Source organism: Numenius arquata, chromosome 2 (assembly GCF_964106895.1).
Source record: "Numenius arquata chromosome 2, bNumArq3.hap1.1, whole genome shotgun sequence".
Classification (NCBI taxonomy): domain Eukaryota; kingdom Metazoa; phylum Chordata; class Aves; order Charadriiformes; family Scolopacidae; genus Numenius; species Numenius arquata.
The window spans coordinates 105,181,429-105,199,631 of NC_133577.1; the positions used below are offsets into that span (position 1 = coordinate 105,181,429).

At 43.7% G+C, this 18,203-nt stretch overlaps 1 protein-coding gene across 2 annotated transcripts in view; it reads left to right on the forward strand.

Annotated features, from left to right (window-relative positions):
- The first annotated feature begins 320 nt into the window (after window positions 1-320).
- ST7 (suppression of tumorigenicity 7) overlaps window positions 321-18,203 on the forward strand; it is a 147,980-nt gene continuing 130,097 nt past the window's right edge. Inside the window, exons 1-2 of one of the 2 annotated variants that reach the window (XM_074144543.1) lie at window positions 321-334; window positions 858-1,015. In XM_074144543.1, coding sequence (XP_074000644.1) covers window positions 865-1,015 — 151 coding nt within the window. In that variant the 5' untranslated portion in view covers window positions 321-334; window positions 858-864. Of the gene's footprint in view, window positions 335-687; window positions 1,016-18,203 lie in introns of those variants that run through there. The other variant, XM_074144542.1, reaches the window with a different exon arrangement.

Here is an 18,203-nt window from a genome sequence, read left to right on the forward strand (position 1 = left end):
TTATGTGTTATTGATGCTATTTTAATAAGACACACTTGTTTCTTGAGTATCTTCCAGGGGATGGGGATGGGAGAGTTTTACAGTTCAGGGCTGCGCTGGGCATTGCACACACAAACACACACGAGCAGATTGTTGGTTTATGCCTCTGGTATTATCCTAGTGAACAGCAAAAAACCCCATCCTACATGAGCCCTTTTTAGGCTTCGAGTCCTGTTGCACAGTGAAAACACCGCCTGAAATTCTAGTTCGAAATCGTAAGGACGTGGAAAAAAGTTGCGTGGCTTTTTTTTTTTATTTATTTTTTATTTTTTTTATTTTTTTTTTTCTTCCTCCTCTTCCCCGCAGCCTCTCGCCGTTTCCCCGCATTTCATCATGCAGCTGCCGGGAGCGGGCGTACGCGGGGGCCGGGCCCGGCCGGGGGCAGGTCCCCAGCTGCCAGCGCAGCACCTCGTGTCCCCTCCGCCTTCGGCTTTGCCTAAAACCCGGGTTGTTTTTTTTTTTTTGGTTGGTTGGTTTGTTGGGGTTTTTTTGGCCTTTGGACCCGTGGGGGGGGGAGCCTCGGAGGAGTCCATTTTAGGCGGGCCGGTCCTGGCCGTGGGCGGCCTCGAACCCGTGGCCTGGCCGCGCCCCGCGGCGGGCGGTGCGAGCGCCGAGCCCGAGGGGAGGCGTGAACCATCCCACGAATACAACGCTGAGAGGTTGTGGCAGCAGAGAGCTGAGTTTGGGTTGGGTTGGGGTTTTTTTTGTATTTTTTTTTTTTTAATTATTCCCCCCCCCCCTTTTTTTTTTCCCTTTTTTTTCCCCTCCTCCTCCAAAAAAAAAAAAAAAAAAAAAACCCCAAAAAAACCAAAACCCAAAAAAAACATGGCTGAAGCTGGGACGGGCTTTTTGGAACAGCTGAAGTCCTGCATCGTCTGGTCCTGGACTTATCTCTGGACGCTGTGGTTCTTCATCATGCTCTTCCTGGTCTACATCTTAAGGGTGCCCCTGAAGATTAATGACAATTTAACCACAGGTAGGACGGGATCGTGTCCCCCCCCCCGCCGTGCTCTCCCCGACCGCGGGCAGCCCCGTGTCCCCTTCCCCTTCGCCCGGGGGGCGGCTAAGCCGCCCCCCGGGCGAAGGGGAAGGGGACACGGGGCTGCCCGCGGGGGGAGAGCACCCCTGTCGCCCCCTCGGATGCCGGGTCCGTCGGGGGAGTGTGGATTTTCCCACCTTGGGGGGGGGGGGGGGGGCTTTTGCGCCTTCCCCGCATCCCGTTGCTTGCGGGTCCGGGTGGGATTTTTTGCATAGGTGGGCTTGAAGGTGGAGGGAGAGCTCGCTCAGCTTGAGGTTTTCCTCCTCGGAGCCTTCGAGGAGTTGTGCCGCAGCAGGAACGGGCTGGAGAAATCCCGGCGTCTCCCTGTGTTTTGTGTTGTGGTAAAGGGGGAGTCAATCAGCTGCTCGGTGTTTTAATCACTCTCTCCTGCCCGCTGGAATTGAAGCTTGCCCGCGGGGATGCTGCGACATCCTTCTGCCGGGGGACCCGCTTCTGGCCGCTGGGGTCTAAAAGGGCTGTAGTGGCGCTGGAGGAGCTCCTGGGTCTCCTCTTTTATCCTGCCAGTGGAGGTGAAGGAGTCCAGATGACTTCAGGAGTCTAGGGCAAACTGTGGCCGTGCTCCAGCAGAAGCTTGCTGTTTTCTTGGAGTTGTATTTCACGCTGGACTTTTCCTAAAGGAATCAACATATTGATTTTTGACTAGCAGGCTCTTTGAGAAAGGAAAAAAACAAACAAAGAAGCAAAACATTTTTCTTTTCAAGTAGTGGCTTGAGCTATTTATCCTGGTTTTACTCCGTAAATGATACGAAGAAACTCTCCACTATGAGGGTGGTGAGACATTGGAACAGGTTGCCCAGGGAAGCTGTGGATGCCCCATCCCTGGAAGTGTTTAAGGCCAGGCTGGATGGGGCTTTGAGCAACCTGCTCTAGTGGGAGGTGTCCCTGCCCATGGCAGGGGGGTTGGAACTCGATGATCTGTAAGGTCCCTTCCAACCCAAACCATTCGAGGATTCTGTGATAAATAGCAAAACTGCTGTTTCCCCCCACAATGTCCTGCTTTTTCTGTACTTAGTGAGAATGACTGAGAATTTCAGGGGCTTGAGCAAAAGTGTGCAGTTTGTTCAATTCACGAGCCCGAGTCAGGAACAACCCCAAGTAATTTACATCTCGTCTGCGCCTGGTCTCAGTTCATTTCCATAACAGGCTTATCTTTGATGTAGACTGAGCAAGTATGTAAATACAGACCCATCTTCAGTTGCAGGGCAGTTCGTTCCTTCTGCGAGCTTTCGTCGGAGCGGGTGGCATATGTGTGTTCGAGGGATTCCAAAGGAAAGTTGTGTTTGTGGAAAATTCTTGTTTTCTTTGCAGGATAAAAAAGGACCTTGGTTATTATGGGGAGTATGCTTCTATTCAGGGGGCATATAGAGTGGAATTAATACCTTTTCCTTTACAATTAATATTATACTCTGGCATATTTTTTTTTAACAGGATTAAAACTGTTATTGTGCTTGTGATAAAAATTAGATATCAGCTTATTCTTCTGAACGATAACAAACAGTAAGGGTACAGGTTTGCTGGAAGATTATCACCGTTGCAATGGACTTTGCTTTGGCTGTCAGGAGTCCCTAAGGTAGCGTGTCACTGCTGTACTGAATCAGCAGTAACTTGTGTCGTGTCAGCCAGTCTGAATCGGGCAGTTAGGTCTTTATCTTGAAATTGCTTATTTTTCCTTCCTATCTGCTGTGATCATTTAGTTCTCACACACATACACACCCCACACCCCCCCCCCCCGGAGAAAGCTGTTTGTTTTGGGGGCAGAGGAGCTGTAGCCCCTGTGGCATCCCTGCTGGTGGGAAACCGAACATTATCTGAGTGCTCTTCACCCGTCTTTCTGGCCTGTTCTCATTTGATAAGCCTTTGGTAAATCCAGCATCAAAAGAAGAATTAAAAAAAAAAAAAAGATTCAGCACACTGCAATTTTCACTTTAAGAGTAAACACAACTAAAACCTACTGTTAAATACAATTTTGGTCAAATTTTCTCTGTATGTCTTTTAACATGTATCCTGTTTCTTTAGACATTGCTGCAGACTGATTAGAACAGGATGTAATTCTTGTTGCTTGGTTCTTAATAATTTATGTAATGTATACGTCCCAGGTAAACATTGCAGGCCGTGGCTCTCAAGGAAAAATGTCTGAACGCTTTATATTTTTACTATTGGAAAAAAATCGCAGGCATCATCTGAGACCTAATCAAACCCCTCCGATTTTTTTCCTGAATTTGAACAAGCTAATTCTTGCTGCGCTTTCTCATTTGAAATGTTACTCCAGCCGTCTTCAGCTGAGTCATCTCGGTTTTCGTTGAGATGTCCCAAAACGCAAGTAAAATGACCGTATGAGATGTGTAAATGGGAGAGATTTCCACAGCTGTATGTTTTAAGCATTGAGGGGGTTAAAAAGACTGAAGAAATTACCAGTAAGTCCCAAAGTGGCTGATGAAAATGAGTTACCAGGGGAGAACAATAGGCACAATATGGCCTTTATGCATCATCTGTTCCTAAATGGGGTTTATTAAAAAATCAGCACTGGCAATAACATGAGGGGTTTTTTTTTGTTTTGTTTTTCAAAGCTTTTGTGAATGGATTAAGAATGACTTGATTTATTGTGGAATTTTTTTCCCCCCAATCAATCACAGTAAGATACTGTCACTGGTTTAAGGTTGCTCATAAAGTACCACAGCAGCTGGCCCCAGATGTGATACTAATCAAATGGATCTCAGCGATGGGAAAATAAAAGTATAAACGCTGCTACTAAAACTTCTGCATGACGTAAAGAAATAATAAGGTGATTAAAAACAATGACTGGGCATTTTCCCAGAACAAGCTGGATCTATTGGTGAGTTGAGGTCAAACAAACTGGTTTTCAGTACCAACCAAACGCAGGCTTAGACAGACGGTGAGAGAAATGCGGTTCTGCAGCTGTGATTTGGACCTCAGCAAACAGGGATTTAAAAAGGTTTTAGATATTTAGATCAAACACCTTAACCCGAGTTGACAGAGGGCTGCTATGATACGAAGGACTAACGTGGCATGTAAGGCAGAGTGCCTACCAGAGGGACTGGCGCTTCCTACTGCTGGGTGAGTTTGTTTTTCCATGCCTGATGTCAATATTTTTAAAAGGAAGTTGAGAAGCTGGAGAAGACAGTGGAAAAATGATTTAAGGGCTGGAGAGAAGCATCACAATAAGACGTTTTGCTTGGGCAGCGACTGTATTACAGTAAGGAGGTATTGTCACGGAGGAGAAATAAACGGCCTTTTAATTATGAAAGGAATAATAAGAGTAGATGAGTAGAAGCAGAGGACAAACTCAATTTAGTCATAATCAGGCATTAATTTTTAATGAACCGTGGATCAGCTGCGATAGGAACCTTTGGGTTCTGAAAGTCATCAAATGGGGTGGCGAAATAGGAGTCACTGGTGTTCATGCAGCCTGAAGTGGGTTTTCAGCCGGGACGTGGGCAATGGGCTCTGCAGCAGCGGCAGTCAGAGTAATTACGGGTGGTTCCACCAGACAGCCCAGTGGTCACTTCTAGTGGTAAGTTTTATTAAGATGATGCATGAGGCCTTTTTTTTTTCTCCCCTCTTTTGATGCTGTACAGATGTGCCCGCCCCCAGCATTTGGTAGCTCTGGTAGGGCAAGTCCATCACCATGTGTTTCACTGGGCTTCCAGGCTTGAACGTCCCCGCAGTTTGGGGCAAGTGTAATTTCAGTGGAGTAGATTACTGTGGTATCGTCAAAGGGAGATCTAGTCTGTCATATAAAAATATTCATGTTAAATCTGATTTTGGTGTTTCATGGTTTTTTGGGGTTTTTTTTTGCATTTTGTTGAAGCTTGATGTATAAATCAAATAATAAAATCCTGCATGAATAGGATTGTTTGAACTATTATAACACTACACACCATTAGCCAGGAAGCAAGAGAAGAGACTTAATAGGTCTGGCTAAAATATTAAATACAGAGTAAGTAGCTGAGGAAGCGGATGTTATCATATTCCAAAATAATTAAAATAAACTTGATTATTTTATATAACAAGCTGTATTTTCCTCCCATGTTGGCACTTGCACAATTTTCTGAATGCTACGTTAATCTGAACTAAGACACACCTCTTCTAAAAATGTGCAACCCTGCTTGTTTTTCCTGACATAACAGTTCGGCTTTCTATTCATACCCTACGACGGAGGGAGTCCCACAAGTTAATCAGTTTCTGATGATTTTATTTATCCTTTCAAAGTGCAGCAGAAAGACAGACTTAATAACCAGAGCATTTTGTGCAACTGGCTTGTGATGAGGCAGACAGGAGGAAACCTTTGGGTTGCTGAGGGTGGAGAAATCAGAAAAACTGATTTCCTTAAAAGCGTGAATAATAAATATATGGGTATGAGCTTCAGATTGAATCTAGCTCAGTCGGTGTCTGTAGGGTATTATTAGCTTTCTGCAGGACATCCCGCTTCAGCTGCAATGGAGTAAGGCCTCATACTGTAACCAGGTGAACATCTAGCGAAGGGAGGGTTAGAAACCTACAGCAGGAAAGAAAGCAAGTAGCGTTGTCCTGCCAGGCCCCCAGGGTCAGCGAGCCCAGGAGAACCACAGCTGGAGGAGGAAGCCCACGTCGCCTTGGTGAGGAGCTGGTGGTTGTGACAAAATTGTGTTCTGGAGAATGTGGTGCTTTTCTTCTTTTTATTCTGACGTTCCTACTGAGTAATTACCTAGGATCTTAATAATGTGGGATTTGTGACTATGTAGTAGGCTTCTGTTAGAGCCCAGAGCCTGAAACACCACGTATGGTGCCAGCCATCTGGAGCAGGGAAGAGATAGGCTGATGTGCAGCACCAGCCAACACCAGGTTCCACGCTCACAGTCAGGGTTTGTGCATGTGGGGCAGGAAGATGGAGTGGACGTGTTCCAGGTGTCTCCTCTCTTCCCTGTAAAATTAGGACGACTACACTTTCTCTTTATCCACAAATCTTTCTGAAGACACAGAGCTGAGAGGTTTCTGGGCAGCTAGATGCTGTGGTGATGTGGTCCACCTTAAACGCATTTACTGATGCGTGTATTGCACAGGCTTCAGTAAATAAAGCACTAAGAGCATGCCTGTCTCACCGAACCCTCATTTCATGAAAACTCTCCAGTATTTAACCATGCAAGAAAGCTAGGTGTGACTCTATCAGCAGAAATACTGAGGGAGATGAAGAGGAGGGGCACGCCTCACATTTAGGCTGTCTGTCTTGGGGTGGTGGTTGCTTGCAGTGAAGCTCATCTCATCTCTCTGATCTTCCCTTTCTGGCCTTCCTGACCTTGCAGGTCTGTGCTGGGCACCGCTGCAATGTGCTCTAATAAGTTGCAATGTGAGGAATAAGTAACTTGTCAGTCCCATTGTCTCAAATTCAAGTAGCAGCAGAAAACATTCGCCTGTTACTAAAATTTAACTAGTGGTCACTTTTTTTCCTGCTGGTGACATTTGGCCATCCAGAGCTGCCTGTGTATGGACCTACGGTGATAAACCACCCTTAGGGCAGAAGGTTTGTCCTCCCTGGCCGGGGAGTGTGGCTGCTGGCGGCTGCACCATGTGTTTGGTGGCCGTAGCCGCCATGCATGTCATGGTGTTTGTGTTTGCTGCGATAGCATTTTGACAGCGCGGCCAGGAGGTATCATTCCCCTTCATCAATTTAAGCCTGGAAAGATAATCGTGAGGGTTGGAAAACATTAACCTGATGAAGGCCAGGGAATTTCAAAGGGAGTAAAAACAAGTGAACAGCTTCTTTCTTTTGAGAAGAACTGAAGGACAGTTATTTTTTCCATTTGTGGACTTGCTGTTAGTTGCTTGGCCTTCTTCAGAGTCATCTGCCATGGCTGCGATGGGTTACCCTGTAAGCATCTGCTCGGTCAACTGCGGAAGTGAGTGTAGTGATGTGACCGTGGAAAACCTGGAGCAAAATTCCTACGCCACCAAAAGGAGATGGAGAAACTAGTAACTCCCTGCAAGTGCAGTGTTGATTTTTTGTCTTTTTTTTTTTTTTTTTCTTTTCTGAATGAACTAAACTGTTGAAAGTAAAATTCTGTGTACATGACCACTTCTGGCAAGGTCAGCAGTAATTCTGTATATGGATTCCACAGAATAAACCGTGTCAGTTACATATAGATGGTTTGTCCGCTGACCCCAAATCACTTGTCTTTTAATTTTTGCATTTCTCAGAATGTAAGTGAAGTCCTTCCTAAATACTGAGCTTACTTTTCTGCAGTCCCTAATGGAATTAAAGTAAACAGTGTTTTGTTTACTCTTAACCGCTGTCTTCAGCTGTATCAGTTAACAGCACCGTGAAGCATTTGCAGCGGTGCTGAGCCTCCAGATGGGGTTTGGATGTTAGAGGTTTCTTTGGTCTGCTTTTCTGGGGTTGGCCAAAAATCAGTTGTTGCCTGGATATAGGCTAATATTCAGGAGATTATTGTACAGCAGACTTTAACCACTTTAAGGACCTATTTTCAGCATGGTATGCTTGGAAATCCTCTCTTTAATTTTTATGGAAAAGAATATAATGTGCATGAAAGTAGTGTGCCATTTTTGACAAAAGTCTTTATAGATGAAACTTGGGATTCTTACAACAAAATGGGGGGGAAAGCCCTAACAAAACTCGTTAGATCATTTCCCGATGGACACCGCGTACAGTGATAGAGGAGGACATTTGTTTTCTATGAATTTTGGCGTTTCTTCATAAGTTTGATTTTCTTGATTGAGCATAAGTTTTCAGTCAGCATCAAATGCAGGGAACTGAGTGAAGTTTGTAGCAAATGCAAGGTTTTAAAAAAATATTTCTTTAAGAAACTGACTTTCCTGCTAAAAAAGCTCTCGAAGATTTGCAGCCAGTATTTCAGGGGAAATATGTAAGCCAGAGCCTTCAAAATAATATTTGATAAAATCTTGAGCGAGCTTACTGTAACACTGGCTGATGTGCTACCATGGAGTTCTACTGCCAACTTCTAACTGAAGTCTAATGTCCTCTCTGTGCTGATGAAAATCTTCAGAAGTTCTCCTAAAACTGCATCCGCTGAGTGCCCAGATAAATTTAGCCAAAGAGAACATAAGCTTCATTGTTCACAGAGATCGTAGGTCCTAATTGTCTGAGCAGCCAGGAAAATACTAAATTCTAAATTAAAGGAAAAATTTAAAATAGGTAATATTTTTCTTTCCTGCGGTTATTTTGTAAACAAAGCAAATGCAAAAATCTAGATGGTAGATTTGCATTTGTGAAAGATGCAAGAAGTGCTAAGTGGTGTCAGTGCCTAAAGGACTGAAAAGAGACAAATAAATAATTCTGTGCCAAATTTACATACATTAAGTGAAATAGAGAAGGATGTGATGCCTGCCTGGAGAGCAACACCTAGCAGGAATTAGGAAGATGATGTTGGACAAAACGGAGATTTTGGGGGGTGCCTGTGTTTTAAAATGGTTTCTGAAAACTGCAGCATCTCTGAGAGGAACTATGCAGAGTCTGGCAAAAACACATCGATAGCGTAAGGAAGCTCGAACTGTTTATTTAATCACAGAAAAACTACAGAAGCAACTTGACAGTAGCTAAGGAGAAGTAAGAGCTTTAAGCTAGTTGACAAACATATAGTGAGCTTCCTAAATATTTGGAGCTAAAATGCATGTCTTACACTTGGCAGAGTTGGGGCCAAACCATCTGTGGTCTGAAGAAGCTGCCTGGCTGTGGGACATGCTGCGTGCCGTGCCCTCACTTTAATAGAAACCAAGAATTGAGAGGTGGTTACTTACACTGTAAACTATATGGTGGGAAGAGAATAGCAGGTGCTTAAGTACCCTTGAATAGAGGGGAGATAAATCTTACAAGAACGGGTGGCTGCAAGCTGAATCCAGAGGAATTCACATTGAAAGTATGTTTTTAACAGATTTTTTTAAGATGTCTGCATTTGGACCCAGCTGCTATGGCAGGCGGTGCTATGGCTTTGCAGCTTTGGCTGTCGTGGTATCAAGACCGCCAGTGTGATGAGGATTGCCAAGCCCAACAGAGGGGGAATGGGAGCAAAATCTAATGGCCTGTGATAAACAGGAGAGCTGACTAGTGAAAATGTTATCATGCTGAGATTAAAAAAAAAACAAAACCCAACACTCAGCTGGAAGCGATTGCTGACGGTGTGGGGGTGCGTTGTGCGAGCACGGAGGCTCCCATCGTCCCGGGATGTGCTGGGACTTGTGTGCACGTGCCAGACGGCTGTCCCCACCGGTTCCAGGGTTTCTGTGCGCAGCTCGGTCAGCTGGCAAGCTCTGTGCTTAAAGGAGAGTTATTTGTCTTGTTGGCAAGCGGCAAAGCAAATAAAACCACCGACGCGGCGACTTGTGTTGGATGACCGAGCAGATTCTTCTGGACTTAAATCTACAGCAGTGAACATCGCCGTCAGAAAAATGATGAAGATAGTGCCTTTTGTGCAGCAGTCACAAGTCAGGATTCAGCTTTCTTAATAACAAGGCTCATTATTTAAGAAGATGTCTTATATTTAACAAAATAAGCCCCTATGCCAGCCATCTGTCAGTATGTTGAATACAGCTGAGAGTTATGTTAAACTTTATGGGGAGAACCAAAGCAGAGGGAAATGGAACCCTGATCCTGCAAGTCTTTGATGGCATGATTTGTTTTGCGAGCGTAGGTCCAGGGGCTTACTGCAAAGTTAATTTTGCAACGGGCATGAATTCTTAACAATTGGGGCAAAATGAGTTTACCGAGGTACTGCAGGAAGCCTGTGGCAAAACTGGGGATAGAGTCCCCAGTCTCTTCGGTCCCAAGGCAGTTTTCCCTCTTGCAATTTGATGGTCTCATCTTAAGTTTTACTTTTTTTTACCGGAGCTACTTCAGGAACGTATTCAGGGCATTTGTCAAAGAATTTAAGATAAAAACATAGCTTGATCCCATGGCCAGACTGGGAGGTGCTTGAGGGGATGTTGCTCCTCCATTGGCTGTTACAGGGTGTGTCTGAAGACTCCTTCCACCTGTTTTTAAATTAGCTCTTTGTGGCACTGGAGGCATCTATTGAAAGATGGTATTATAAACCATCTCACCCTCGTGTCTCTGAAGTGTCATGTGGACCAGTGATGCTGTGTAAATACTAATGACTGAAAGTTGCTTTGTAAACTCCCAGCACAGGCTAATGGGATTTTTTTTTGTGTGTTTCTTAGTTGGGTGCTGCAGAAGGGCAACTGATTTTAACACCCAGAACACTAAGCTTAAGCAACGATAATGCATTTAAAGACAAGAGTTAATGTCGTGCTTTCAGCAGACAGAACAAACAAGTTGTTACTGTTAAGCCTGAGGAAAGGATCTAAATTCAAAGTCCAAATCAAAACTCGCCAGCTGCTGTGAGAAGACAAAGATTTATTATTGTGGAGTCTAAATTGAAGATTTATCACTGTGGTAGATTCAATGCTTAAGTGATTAAGTGCACTTGAATATACCAATTAGAAGGATGAAAGCTATAGGGCAAAAATGAAATGCAGTCATCGTAAGATTCTTCTTCTGCACAGTGTGCCAACTGCGACCATGAGATTTAATTTCCAGCTCACTTTCTAGAAATAAACTTGGCTTATTAAATGTCAGGCCTGTTAGGTTGATATGCTAGGTCTTGTGCTTAGTGGCAAGACACTCAGAGATCAGATTTAAAGCACAAGAAATGTTATCGTTGCCGCTGTTTTGTTTTGTAAGACTGCCATTCATTTCTCCAGAAAATGTGCTTGTAACCTGAGAGTTCCATAGATGTTGATCTTCACAGAACTAAATGTTTTGATGGCACTGCCTGTATGTTTTATGCTGAGGACTGAAAATGGTTTACAGCATGGCTTGGTCTGGAGCAAGGTTATATGATCTACTTAATCTTCCATGTGAAATTTCTCTTGCTATTTTTAATTCCGACGTGAACTTGATAGCAGCATACCCAGCTGGTATGTTTTACATAAATCTCAGCTTAGAGTCCCAGACTAGTCATTTCCTCAGGGAGAAGGTTAAAGCAGACCCCGTCAGAAGAGGGCATTCAGCTGGCCTGTCCTACCCTGCACAGGGGACAAGGAGGCAGAGAGTCCTAAGTGCGACTCAAGCCACTCTTCAAGCAGAAACCGATTCTGAGCAGCAGCAGGATGCTGCAGCTGCGCTGAGGAGCTCTCCCTGCAGAGAGAAGGAGATGAGGAGGTCTCGTGCAGGACGGCACCGATGCAGACCTACGGCTTTTAGGGGCCAGAAGTGTCTCCTCGACAGAGCTTGACTGTATGGATTTATCTGCCTGCTAGGGGCAGGCTTCTGTACCACGCTGAATTGGCTGGTATAACAGTGTCTCCTGGTCCCTGTGTCCATCCATCCAGCTCTCTGGGTTAGGACAGAGGAGGAATGATGCAAGCACAGAACGGTCCCCTTAGCAGTAAATATTGACCTACATACTCCTAACTTGAGTTTCCCTCCAGAAATCCTTGTCAAGAGTCTATGGTTTTAAAGTGCTGATCACAGCTATGTTAGCAGCAGCCCCAAAAGCCATGTAGTCTTGGGGGGAACACAAGCCATGAGGAGCTCTCAATAGCTCCAGGACTTCTGAAGCTGCCCGGACCACAGAATTTGCCTAGACCTGGCGAGTGAGGATTTGGCCAGTGTTAGTCAGGGGTTTTTTGTCAGTGGCTCTGTGGGAGCCAGGGTTTTCACCCTTGATGTCCTAACATAGCTCCCCTGCCTCCCATGAGGAGTAGGCAGGAGCTGTGCTATGTGGGACTAGAGAGGTGGACGGGGCTCTCTGGGTCCCTGACTCCAGTCCTCAAGTCATATTTTATATTATCTTCCCATAAATCACTGCACTGGAAGATATTTCTGGAACCTGATAGCTCTGATGGTTAGGAACCTTGGTCTTACTCCAGCCCAGATGCAGTCATAGCTGGTTTGCACGCATTTGCTTTCATGACAGCTTCAGAAACTGCACCACCGCCATGAGGTTCCCAAGGAACTTACATGGGGGTTTTCCCTCCCTGTCCTCCCATTGTGAGGTTGAGTCAGTTAGGCTGTCCTAGCCTGCTCTCCTAAAATGGCTGGGTGTCCTTGATCGTACTAGTAATACTGTACTCTTCCATTTTTTCATCCATTTCATAATTGGGTAACCAGCGTTGTATGTTGTATGCCAAGGTAAGGCTTCATTATCTGCCTTATGTAGTGTAATTAATCTTTCTCATCTTCCAGTAGAAATATTTTGCAGTGTAGTCATATGATTAAAGTTGCCTTTTTTTTTGTGTCAGTATCTCCTTGGTGGATTGTAGCAGTGTGTGGTCATATAGCATGTGAACCTGTCACACCAGCTGACCAGCTGCCAGCAGAAACCCTTCCTGGTCCCTTGCCCTTTGCACCATTAACTTTGATCCAGTTTCTCTGGCAGCTCCTACCAGCCGCCTTCTGCACCCTTCTGGTTTTGGTAATGAAAATGTTCAATGAGGTTCCGTTCACAGCTCCATGGGCTGTCCTCATAGCCCAGCACTCCCAGGCAAGCTGCAGGTTTCTCCATCTCTGCCAGTTCCTCCCTCTCTTCCCCACATCTCCTGTTTTAACTAACTTCCTATGGAACTGTCAAATACTCTACAGAAATCCAGACGATTTAGAGCTACTCATTTTTCTTGGCTAGAAAACTAGCTATCTTTAATAGAGAGACACATCTGTTTCGTCTGGCATGATTTATTTATTTTGTGTTTTATCCAATTTTTCATTTACCTCTGTTGCTTAATTTATTGTTATCTTTAAAATTCTGATGTTTCACATAGTACTGCTTTGTCAGCAGTTGGATCTGTATATCAAATATAGAAATATGAGGTATTCTGGCATAGTATGGGGAGCTTCATCAGTTTATTAAAACTCTCTTGATGCTGGGTTTGATTTTTAAATGCCACTTCTTTCAGTAAGATGATTTATGCATATTCCCTTCATCTCACACTCAACCATGTCTTGAACCTGTTAAGCTCTTTGAATTATGTCTCTGTTTCTCCTGTCACGATATCTCTTTTCTTGCACTCACTTTTATATTTTTTTTCCTCCATATTCAACAGTTTTGTTTCCATTCAAAAATGAAGTATTCGCTTTGTTTTGGGGACTACTGTATCCTATTTCTTACCTTGCTGTCTCATTATTTCTTTTGTTGAAGTAATCTTGCTGATTTACTGCGTTTATTTTGAAATATATTAAGTGTTTTTATACAACTCTTAAGTTATAACTCAGTCTGACTTTAGCAGATACAATTTTGTTTCTGTGCCTTTTGTTCTCGCCAAAGCAGACAGGCATCTTTGAATATCCCAGGTTTTGTGGATGTTACTTGTACAGGGCTGATGTTGCTTTATTTTAAAGCCTTGGCTGATAAATTGGTGTCTATGAGGTAGAAATGGAATTTAACTTTCCATTATTATTTTGAGAAAGTCTGTGTTTTAGTTCTGGCCTCCTTGAAGCAGATGACAAAGCTCCTACTGACTCTGATGAAATGACTGTGTTATTCCCAGAGTTTTTTGACATTAGGTCCTGGTAGAAGAGGGTATTTAGCGTTAATGACTCCCAGACGCCCCCCAGCAATTTGCAAAAAGTTTGCACATTTGCTGCCTTCCTGTGTTTGGAACATAGTAGGTATCAAGAAACTGAGAACTGATCGCAGTATAGGTTGGACAGCATGAAATAGAAATCTTTAGTGAGTATTATGTGTTTAAAAAAAACTGACTTGTCTAAACCTAAGCTGTGAAGTTTCTCAGGTGCTTTTATGTTTAAAGAGTTTTAATCAGTTATCTCCCCACATGTTTTTTGAAGTTTTGAAGTTGCAAGATAAATTTTTGGTTTTACAAGGTATTGTAAGCTTTCTGAAAATACGACAAATTTTACACTATATAAGCCAAACCCAGTAATTAGTAGATCACTCAGCTAAAAATTTTGGGTGCTTCAATTCTACTGTCTTCTAAAACTCAGATAGAATCTTGGTAGATCCCAATTTTTCTGCAGGCTGCATTCCAGCTGGTAATGACTGATTATGGAACAACATCGCTATTAGGCAACTTGTTCTATTTAGGTTTCTGAATAATTATATAGTACTGTCCCCCTTGCGTTTGATGGTCTAGGTCTGTAAATGGTCTGTCAGTTGGGATGCAGAGTCAGTGATGTACAGGCCTCATCAGCATCGTTTGCTGCTTTCCTTAGGCCAGTTAGTAATGCAGGCTTGAAATAAATATCCTATAATATCTTCATTAGGAATCTGTTCTTCCCTAGATATGGTGGGGTTTCTTGTACTGGATGGCAGAAATGTGTGGGTTTGTACACCTCTGTACGCTCTGCTTTACTGCAGGGCCAACGGGGGCCATTTTGTTTGTTGGTGCAAATGAGGCCAGCTGCTGGTCAGTTGTTGTATGGTGGCTCAGCAGCTGTAAATCCTGTCCCAGCTTGGTTCCTCAGGAGGGCAGCTGCCGCCCTGGGCATCACCCGAGGTGGTGGGATCTCGGGTCTTCCTATCCAGATTATGATCCCTTTGCATCTTTGTGTTGGACCCGTAGAGCTTCGACCCTTAGAGCTACAGAGGGGCTTTGCTGGTTTAGGCCAGGGTGAACACTGGCAACTTTCTCTGTTTAAAAACAGCCAAGCTAACAATCCAGGCACAGGGAGAATCCATGGAGAGCTTCTCTGGACGTTGAGCTCCCTCCGTTACATACACAGCCCTCTGTAAATTGCCATCATCCTCTCTCCAAGGCATACGCGCGTGACCCTTCTGTGCAGGCACAAAAATCAATAATAAACAGTAAATGAATAATGAAAGGCCTGCCAACCAAAATCTCCCTTGTTTAATTTTGCGTTTCTTTTCCTGTTCTAATCTAAAGTGACAGAGAGGCATTTAAAGGAGAAGGATGCCAGAAGCAATGAAGTTTTATGAAGCCTTTTCTCACAAATGGCTTTGTTTGGGGAGCGAAGGGGCTGGTGGTGTCTGGGGGGCCGGCATCCCCTCGCACAGCAAGCTACGGGGGTCCTGGGCTTAGCCCTTCAGAAACTTTCTCCTTGCATAAGCATCAGAAGCCCATTACGTTGATGGGGTAGGTAGTGATGTGTCTTGTGTGAGGCAGTTCTCTGCGCGTATTTTTATCTGTATATGGAAGCACTAGCATATAGCTGTACCTCAGCCCACCCTTTAACTAAGGGCTCTGTCCTCTTCCTTCCCCCCTCCCTCCCTAGATTTTTACCTGCCTTTGGTCTTTAAGGTGAGAGTAAATTGGTGTTAAAAGTATCTTTTCTGTTCCTGTTTATAGTGTTACTGTATTTGGGGGACATATTTTAAACGCGCAGATTGGAGTTATGTCTACAGGGCAATGTTTTCAGAAGGACCCGAGGTATTTCATCACCTAGATGCTTTAATCAGCCATCAGTTACTTATTAACATGTGCTTATTTATATACTCTTTATAATGCATAGTAATAAACCAGAAAGGGCTTTGCTAACTGTAAGAAAATCATTAAACATATGATATACAATACAATGTGTGTATCTATAATGGCACAAAATCTTTTTTACTTGTATACCAGTGTGATTCTGTGCTGTGTGTCGTAGCCGTTGCTTTTGCAGGAAGTTAGGCTGTCAGTTTGGAATAAAAGTTAATATTAATGAGAGATATGGGAACACCATAAAATAATAACAAACCAAAAATACACTCCAGTTCAAACAAATTTGGTTACGGTGTGTTTGCTTTCTGAGTGCTGTAGTTCAGCAAGAGGAACGTTGGCCGACCCGAGCCCTCAACATTGTTATGAAGATACGGGTCCCTCATGTTGGGTGACTGCAGCGCTGCATGGCATGACAGCGTGCTGCATGGCAGTAGACGGGAACGGTCTGAAGTTTGAATTCTGTTGTTAATTTATAGCAAACAAAACAAACTGCATTTTTATTTACAGAGAGTGTTAACATTACCATTTGGCATGTTGCTGATACATTTGTGAGAAAGGATTCGTTGAATTTGTTTAGGAAAGGGACAAAATGATACTTTCAATGCAGCAGATGTTTATCATGCAGAAAACTAACTAGAAGCCGATGCACTTGCATTTGAGTCACTTCCATTTCCTAGTGGTTGCTGTTCGGATGGGAACAGTAAGATTAGACTTTTGTTCTGCGCTATTGGCTTGTAGGTATTTTTCTTCCCCTTGTCTTTTCTACTTCCCTTCCAGTCCTTTCCCTGGCCCTCGAGCCGGGCCCTGCAGCCTGCCTCGCCGAGCCTACCTTAAACACATTTTACATTTGATAACGTGGTAATGTGGGCAGAAGGGGAAAAGTCCATGTACGGTTTACGCACTAGATGGCATCCTGTTAAAGAGGCAGGAGTCATCCAAGGACAAGGAGAGGCAGCTGCGGCCTGTGGGAAGCGTCCTCTGAAAAAAAAATTAGGTCTGATTGTATCTCAGAGACTTGATGAAGCGTTGTCATCAGTGTCTGATAGCGGATGCATGGATAGGCAGCCCCAGCCCCACGCAGTGAACTTGTGAATGGGATGGAGCCCCTTCATACGCAAGCGGAGATCCGTAACAGTCATTATATTGCATCAAGCTCTCCGCAGAGGGGAAGTATGAAGTTGAACACAGTCATAGTAAGAAATACAGTTGTAAGGCCATCCCGCAACTGATGTAGTTGTAAGGCAAAGTCAAGTCTAACCCTTGACCTTCAGAAGTCTGCTTCTGAGGTGGCCCTCTAGATTGCTTTTACAAGGTCAGATGAAAGATGAAGTTCATAAGAGTCAGGTCCTGGGCTACAGTAAATTGAAGGAACAGTGGTGACTGCCATAAAGCCAGGTTATTTTAAGTAGGACAAAAAATGGAAAAGGCAGGACTAGAAGACTGATTGTTGACTTAAGATGTCTCATATTTGTCTTCCTGAAGCGATTACCACAAAATAAGCTAGACTGCAAGTTTGAAGCAGTTGTGGTGATAGGTGCTCATCTGTGTGCCAGTGCTCCTGTGGACCTTAGGTCAATGGGGACAATTTACACTGAAGAGGTAACTGCTACTGGCCTGCCTGCCTTTGCTCAACCCACTGCTGCAACCATTAAGGCCACAAAACATTTTTACAGACTTAAAAATTCCCTGCTTGTCATTTTTAAGGCTCTGGAAAACTCATGCTTGGGGTTTTTTTTACACACACACTCCCTACTTTAGCTGATCCAGTCAGGCACCTGTAACTATGAACACTGATACAAGTCTTAAAAAATAACCATTTTGATTCAATATCAACTTTATAAAAGAGGAATAAGTATGTTGCTCATTTTCAGCATTTGACATTTTTTATCAGGTTTTTTTTTCAGGAAAGGAGTCATCTCTTTCCTTTGATGCTTATGTCTGCCTTGATAAAAGAATTGTATAGCAGATTGTTCTTTTATAAATCATTGCTCTTTTATAAATCAAATTGACTGAGCTCTAGTTCTGCTCATCCAGTTTCTTCTCTAGCTGCTTATGTTCTTTCTCTGGACTGCCATTGATATTTTGTTTATGCACAATAACATCATTTAAAAATAGGAGTATGTAGGTGGTTGCAGCTGTTCAGACAGTTAAAACAGACCCTTCAACATCAGGTGCCCCTGGAACACCTCACGTCTCCTTCGTTTGATCGTTTGATCCACGAGCTTATTTTGGGGAATTTCAAGTAGGCTGGGGCTCAGGTGACAAGTCTCTATACAGCCGTGTATTAAATGCTAGCTCCCACCTTTATGTGATTTATCCAGACAGACCAAAGATAAATGTAAGCAATAAAAGATGAGAAGTAGTATTGCAGGTATGGTTTAGAATAGGTTGCAAAGTGCTGAGCCGGTCTCAGTGTTTTGTAATGCCAGGTCCCCACCTGCTTTGTGGTTATTAAATTGATCTCTGTCTGCGTGGCTTGTTGTAAGTGAAGGACCGCCTCAGCTAAGGAGACTTATAGCGAGGCATACTAGGTACAAGCAATTTAAACTTGAAATTTTTGACTGTAAAGTATTTGAGTAAGAGCAGCCTCAGCTGTGGTGTGTTTTTATGACAGATATTCATAAATGGAACAGAAGTATTTGTTAGTGTCAGTTAAGGCAGCAGCTTAACTAAGATTTTTAGA